Consider the following 7,998-nt stretch of genomic DNA (forward strand, 5'->3'; position numbering starts at 1 on the left):
TGTGTGTGTGTGTGTGCTGTGTGCATGTGTGCCTGAGTGTGTGTGTGTGTGTGTGAGAGAGAGACCATGGCCCCCATGTGGAGAAACAAGCAGTAGCACTGCTTCCGTTCTCTGTGCATCTGCTAGTTGACTCAGCAACCCCATAATGAATGAGGCTCAATCGTCAACACTTGTGTGTCCTTTGTGGCCATAAGACTGTCCTTGCACTGAATACCTATAAGACAACATTCCAGTGAAAGTGGACGTGCTCTTGTGTGTTTAAAAAAAAAAAAATAATAATAATTGTTGCCTTGTGATTGTTCAATTGATGCTCTTTCTAATCTCATTCAAATATATACCGGCATGCCTATGTGATGAGATGTTAACAGTTTTTGAGGAAGAACCATTAAGATTAGGACTCCTCTAATTAAGACAAATATCGAGCCACAAAGATGGACAATGACTTGCAAATTTCCTGTCAAGAACACTAGTGCAAGCACAAGTCAAAGACTCTGGGGTGGGTTTGTTTATGGATGGGTAAAGGTGATGTGAGAGTGTATCTACTGAGAGGTGTGTATCTGTACTCTATATGCAAGCAGCATCTTTCACAATATATGTCGAGCGCAACATTTCACTCCGTTTCTCTAGCCTCCTAATGTTTATGTAGGAGTAGATTTCTTCAGCTTGTGTACATCGCTAATATCACCTTCCTGGCAAGCCAATGCCATCAGTCATCTAGAAGCTTCCATTAGAGATGGAGCTGGCATCCAGCCGTGAGCTGGAGATCTCAGGCTGGAGTCGCACCGTATAGCACACTGTACAGCACACTGTATAGCACACTGTATAGCACACTGTACACAATGTATAAACAGCCAGCAGTCTTTGCCCCACGGCACCAGACGAGGCTGCTAAATGTTCAGACCCCTGTGACGTAGGGGCTGTTTTGACTTGTTGAACATACAATCAGAGGTCTTGATTAGCGGCTGTGATGATCTGTGTGGGGTGGGGAGGAGGCTGGTGGAGGGGAGGGGGTCTGGAGAGACAATGGAGACACATGGCTGGATGTGGAGCGGCTCTGGAGGCTCACCAGCTGTTACTGTGCACCAGGTCCGCTAATTTACCCACACACCCACCCACCCAGCCACCCACACCCACCCAGCCACCCACACAGACAGCCAGGCAGCCAGCCTACCCTCTCCGCTGGTCTCCTCCCTTCTCCTCCCCCTCCGGTCCATCTTGTCCTCTCCAGTCAATAAAAGGCTGCAAAAGCTGCTGCAGCCCCTTGAGATGGAGTATGATTAATGCATTTTTAATAAAGGTGAAGTCACACAGTAGCCTGTTGTATGTTTGAACCCATGAAGACATGGATCATGTAAAAGCAATGAGTACCAACTGAGAACCCAGTTGGCTATAACTGTTATACAAGTAACATATGATTTTATCTGAAATGCATGATTTGTGTTCAAACAAAAAGAGTTTTTGTCTTTGTTAAATCTAACTCTTTAGTGAAGGGGGGCTGTGCATGTTTGACTATCTTACATACACCTGTGTGCACACCCAAAGTTTTCCGATTAAGTTAAAGTGTACCTCAATGATTAATTGAAGAACAAACGCTCTTGTCATTTATCAGTCGAGTCTAAATTGCCATTGTTCTCAAGGGCCCAGTTGTAGTCGCTGATATCACTGCTGCAGTGTCACAGGATTCGTATAGTGCCCTCTTGCGGACATTGTTGAAACTACCATTGCTGATGGAGACTATTGAGGGAGGAGCCCGGCAGACTAGCGCTTTTACTGACTGAACGCTCTTGTTCACTACGAGGAGGCACCAAACATTTCTCAGAGGGTGGCGACCATTCCCAATTTCCAATTCAGACACCAGCTGCAAATCCCAGGCATTTGAAGACAATTACAAACATCTTATTAGGGCTCACCAGGCAGCAACGACGCACACATGTCTTACCAAGGCAAAAAGAATATCCCGAAGATCACAGTAAGTGTTTTAATGTCTCGTCTTTATCTGAGTTAGTGTGGGGTTTAGCTATGCACAGATTTGCTTTGAGTTTTATGGTTTAATGTTTCATGCACTCGTTCCGTGCTGACGTAAGGATGACAACAGACAAATGTGTTATCAGTGTTGCGTGTAATGTCTGTAGCGGGATGAAAATGTGCAGAACTAGGAGACATGGGTGGCTTCCATAGTGACAGCCAGAGGCAGAACAAGGCGTTTTCTTAAAGGTAAATTACGGCCCTCTCTATAGGATGTTGCGAGCTGTTGCGGCACATTTGATAGAAGTCTGCGGCACTGCATTAGTTTATTGTACTCAATACAGTACTGCCCCAATGTCAAAACTCTACGTTTTAGTGAAGGCCTAATTCTATAACGCAGTTTTTATTAAGCACAGCCATTTCTTTCAATTTTTAAGACATCCCTTGGTTATTTAGATCTCACCCGCAGATCGAAGGATTTAAAATAAAGATGCGTAAAACCTTTCTAGCAACAGAATGTATTTTATTTTATTTACACGTTTGAGAGTGAAATGTAGCCTATAAACCTCTGCATCTGCAAAATAGCCGATCTGACTTTGGCGATTAGCCTAAGGGACAGGGCCACATCTTGTCGTGATTTGATGTGCAGTCCAACATACAGGACACAATTGTTTTAAAAATTAAGTTAGTCTGAAACAGTTTTGTTTTGGTCTGCATGGTAACCTCAACATATGCAAGAGCACCAGACGGCTCTGCATAGCTGGTAGAATCCATTGTTGCGGCTGAGTGCCGCTCGGGATCCAGAAGAGACGCCCTTTGTCTCTTCCAAATGTCTAGGAGCTTGCCAAAGGGAAGCTGCGTGGACCACGCAATGAGGGGACCCATGGGGGGTTATTTGGAAAGAATCCAGTTTCTGTGGATTTAGCATGGCGGCTTGCTAGAATTTGCGGTATAATAATGCGGTGAATTTTTTTACTGACTGTTCCCTACCCGGTTTTCTCACTATTACACACGCGCTCGTTGCCGATTAGGGTGGGGGCTCACCGTTACCGGCTATATATCAGACATAAAGGAGGCGCAGCCGGCTAGGTCACTCAGTGTGCTATTTCAGTTGTCTGATGCACATGCGACTGGGTTGATGATCAGCAGTCTCCATGTGTTTTAACAACCTAAAATGATGCTTTACCGCCAGTAAAAACGACCAAAAAAAGAATTACTAAAACGAATAAGTCAGACAGAATACTGAGATTGATAACCATTACAAAACTGTAATTATGAATAGATAATAAAAAGCCAAATATTTACTTTATACTACTAGATAATTACATTAGCAGTTGTATTGTATGTGTAGTGTGTGCATTATAACTGCATTTCCACTCTAAGCCGGTGCACCTGCTCCTTGCCAGCGCTGGGAGTAGAACATGATCAAGTAATGTTCTAGGTGTGGTTGGCTTTTTCCATAGCTTCACAGTAGCGCAGTGTAAGGCAGAGCATGTCATCAATAATATCCTGCAGCTGGATGGTGCAGTCACAAGCAGAAATGACAGGACCTGCCCAGAAAGAGAAAGCTATTTCCCTTACTGGCACCACAAAAGTGGCCCTATTTATGCACGCACACACTGACACACTCACGGAGTCAGACAACCTCGGCTGCCTCGGTAGCTTTCTGGCAAACTCTCCAGCTGTACCAACGTACCTTCTCCATGGATACCAACATACAGCAGAGAGGTAAAATAATATGTAGGCCACAAAGCGGTTTAGACGAGCTGTCATCAAAATCGCCAGGAGTTCTGGAACGATCCCGAGATGCTGGTTTAGTGATGTATAACAGGATATTCTATACGCCAAGATTGAGTGTTACACACTCAAAAGAATGTTAGGTTTGGGCTATGTCTGTTGCAGTCCGCTTCGGACTAGTTTTATTCTTCACAGACCTCTGGTCAGTACAACAAAAGAGGGTGAAGGCTGCCATGGCAACCTCGTAATTTATGTCAATCACAGGATGAGGTCTGTGATTGGATGATTTGATCTGCAGTTCGTTTTTCAAACGGCAATCCATTTAAATCGATAGGCCCTGTTGTTTTGGGGTTTTTTCCCCCCGTGAAGGCTGCATTACAATGTGCTTATGTAGGAACAGTAAATATTTTGGGTCACTAGGCAACAGGATTGAAGCAGGAGCGCTGGCTTGGAGGCGGACCGGTTTTCCCCCTCGATCCATCTCTCCTCGCTCCACTAACACACAAGTGGATTTCAGCTAATGGCGCTCTGCGTAATATGGTCTTGTCTGGGCATTTTGGACCTTTTGCGTGTCCCCCACCCCTCCCTTGTTTCTAGAAACATGTGGAAACAGTATTCCTGCCCAAAAGGCAGTGCTTGTCATCAGATGTTAATATTTGAAGGCATCTTAGTTTCCATATCACCGACGGTTTAAATTTCCGTCAAGTCACTGTTAGGAGATATTCATAACAGGATGGATTTTTTTCCATGTATGTTAACTTGCAGAGTAGACCTATGCCTTTATGCCTTTGGGTTCGACGCAGTGGATTGTTGGTCTGTATGTGGGAGGACAGAGACAATACAGTGGTGAATCCTGTTTAGTGTTCAGAGAACTTTCACCCTGACATCCACTTCCTGTTTGCTTGTGTTTCTGGTGTCCGATGAAGAAAACAGACTCCCCACACAGATATGGTGGGAGGGATTCCCAGTAGATGCTGAGAGGTTTGATAATGATACTTTTTCCATTGCAGTCAGTTTCCCCCAAATTGTCACATCCATGGAAAAACTAGTGAATAACTACTTGAACATTAATTCTCAGCTGCATGAAAAACAGTGTCATGCTTTAGCCAACCGTACAGATTCAACTTGTCCGTAAAGAGATTCTAACCTTAAATGGCACATTGCAAGGCACTGCAAACACTCCTTCTCATGATGACTTGAAGGAGTGGAGTTCGATTGATTCCTACTGTCAATCGGGAGTTGTGTTTGATGGCTAGCATATAACAGGACCTAAGCCTTTACTGTTCTGTCATCACCATTGATGTGAAACTTTTGGCTCTTACAAAGGTTCATTTTTTTTCACTCTCCGTGAAGACGTAGTGGAAACAATTTGATAAGTGTTTCAGAATGAGGTTGAGTTTTGACTCGTTTATAATCACTCGTGTCACATGACAGGAAGCCGATGAAGCAACAGTGGGTATCCTAATTTTGTGGCATCTCATCAGTCAGGCACATGCCCACACCACACCACAAAAGCCCTTAGGAATTAGTTACGGCTATTTTGCCACAATGAGTCATTGAAAGATTCTGCCAGTTTGGAATGTTTTGAGAAGAAAATTATTTGAATGTTAACAGTATGTAGGATTTATGAAATGTCAATTTCCTCTCTACACTAAGTTGGGGAAATGGATTTTGTGAAAGGGGGTTAGAAACTGTAATATTTACGAAGAAGAGCCCACAAGTTTGTAGTAACCAAGCATTATAGAGCAGCGCGATGCACGCCATAATCTGTGGTAGTAACGATGATACATTTTGAGTTAAAAGCCACAATGAGAGCTGAAACGAACGGGAGAGTGGAACTGGGGAATGGAAAACAGAACCTGCCAAAAATCGTCAAACCTCCTGCAAAGTATTACTGCTTTCTCCGATCACCACATGAACCTACTAGTGCAGTGTTACGCATGAATCATGTTTTAGTGGTTCATTTATTGAATACCAGAAATGGAGATGACCTGTTCTGATCAATGCAGTCAGATATCTACAGATGTCCTGTGTGTATTGCCAGGCTTACACGGTTAAATGTGTGAGGTGCAGTACCCTCAGACCATGTGGGAGTTATGCAAGGAGTCATTAGGAAAATTGGCTTGTTCTATCCCCATGTATTTGAATTAAAATACCAAATATTTGTCACTAGTCTCACAAAGGTACTTTGGAGCTGATTGACATCGATCAAAGCTATTGATCATGCCTTGATTGGCTCTACTTAGGTCAATAGCTAAAGACTAATGGATGCCCTGATAAAACACTCTCCTACCACACACAGCCTGAGGTGCTCCTCCTCCTCCTCCTCCTCCTCCCCCTCCTCCCCCCTCCGCTAAGAGCAGAGAGCCAGAAGGCCAGCGCTGGATTGGATAGCCGTGCCCCATTTAGCGTCTGTGTCCAGTGGTGATTGCGCTCTTGGAACCAGGACCACATGGAACTGGGGGAAAGTGTGTGCGTTTGGAGCGTGGATGAGAACCAGATGATTTGGGTCTGAGCTGCGGGTGATGTGTGGCGTCGCGTGTTAGATTAGGTGGCTGTGTGTGCTGATGTGTCTCTCTCTGTGTGTGTGCGTCTGTGTGTGGGTGTGTGTGTGTGTGCGCGTGTGTGTGTGTGTGTGTCTGTATTGTGTGGTAGCTGTCTATACTCATTAACCGACCTCCCCATTGCTCGCCTCCATGGCTGTTGGCTGAGTCCATCTGCCTCATCACCATCACAACACACACACACACACAGACACACACACACACACACACACACACACTCTCTCTCTCTCTCTCTCTCTCTCTTAAAAGGCTCTAAAAGAGCTTCTTGTTTTAAATGCTGTGTACTGGCTTTCAGAGGATGCTGTGTACTCACCATAAAGAGGCTCTGAGAGCAGTGATTATGGGGTTTTGGGAGATAAAAGAGGCCATGGAGTGTGTTTAATCACGCCCAAGAAGGCATTCACATCACACACATCCTCCCACCTCCCCTTCATGCCGGAGAGAGGCTCTCTTGTGTCTAGAGTAGAGATGCTGAGGCTGATGATGCCACCTGACCTGCAGTACCATCTCTCTCAACTGTGGCGTGTGTGTGTTTGTGTTTGTCTGTGACAGTAATGTGTGTGTTTGTTGTGTGTGTGCATGCAGTCAACGCTACAGGGCCACATCTGTTAGCCGCCCCTGCTTCGCTCATCTCTGTCTCTGTCTCCGCCCTCTCTGAGGGACACAGAGCCACCCTTTGCGCAGTACCACTCCTGACCTCCCCTGAACACCCCGCCCCCCCCGCCTCACTGATGTGCTCAGCCTGGGAGGAACGTTGCGGACATTTTGTCTCTCTCTGCCTGTCTGAGCCAAGCTGCACCAAACCAAGCTGAACTGAGCTGAACTGAACTGAACTGAACTGAACTGAACAGAACTGGGTTGGGCTGGGCTGGGCTGTCCCTGTGGGGCTGTCAGAGGATGGTGTGCTGATGGTGCCACTGAGCGGAGGCGACAGCATCCCCTCCGACTGGGAGCGCCACGCGGGCGTGTCAGGCCACGTTACCCTGAGAGACTAACAGACAGACAGACAGACAGGCTGCAGTCACGCAGCCGGGGGGAAATGTAGGTTACTGGGGGATGCGACCAGCCCTTTTGTGTTCGTGTCAGAGGCAGACAGGAGGAAATGGGTGTGCAGTTGGAATTGGTTGTGTTATTTTGAGATAATAGATATTGATTTTGAATGGGATGTAATGTTTTATGACTTCCTCATAAACACATTAATAATAATATTTTTTCTTTTTTTCTTTGTTTTTCCTTTCTTTCTTTTTTTCTTTTTTTCTTTCCTTGCAGAGTGATCGGCTCCTGGTCAAAGGAGGCAGAATCGTTAATGATGACCAGTCCTTCTATGCAGACATCTACATGGAAGATGGCCTCATCAAGTAAGATCAACAAATTACCACACCAGGCCATCACCATATAAACACACACACACACGCACACAGACACACACACACAAACATACACGCACACGCACACGCACACGCACACGCACACGCACACGCACACGCACGCACAGACACAGACATAGACATACACAGACACAGACACAGACACAGACATACACACACAGACATACACACACAGACATACACACACGCACACACAGAGACACACACACAGACACACAGACACACAAACAGACACACACACACTTTTTACTGGCGTTTTCTTCGAAGCTAAGTGTTGGGTGTGTTGGGTGTATTAGGTGTCTGAAATGTGTTTGTTCCATCTTTTGGGAACGCATTTTTGGAGC

General features: G+C 45.5%; 1 protein-coding gene across 1 annotated transcript in view; it reads left to right on the forward strand.

Annotated features, from left to right (window-relative positions):
• Nucleotides 1–1,727: 1,727 nt before the first annotated feature.
• Nucleotides 1,728–7,998, forward strand: part of dpysl3 (dihydropyrimidinase like 3) — a 27,195-nt gene continuing 20,924 nt past the window's right edge. Inside the window, exons 1-2 of the mRNA XM_031572151.2 lie at nt 1,728–1,969; nt 7,536–7,624. Coding sequence (XP_031428011.1) covers nt 1,931–1,969; nt 7,536–7,624 — 128 coding nt within the window. The 5' untranslated portion in view covers nt 1,728–1,930. The remainder of the gene's footprint in view (nt 1,970–7,535; nt 7,625–7,998) is intronic.

The sequence above is a fragment of the Clupea harengus genome, chromosome 8, assembly GCF_900700415.2.
Source record: "Clupea harengus chromosome 8, Ch_v2.0.2, whole genome shotgun sequence".
Lineage (NCBI taxonomy): Eukaryota > Metazoa > Chordata > Actinopteri > Clupeiformes > Clupeidae > Clupea > Clupea harengus.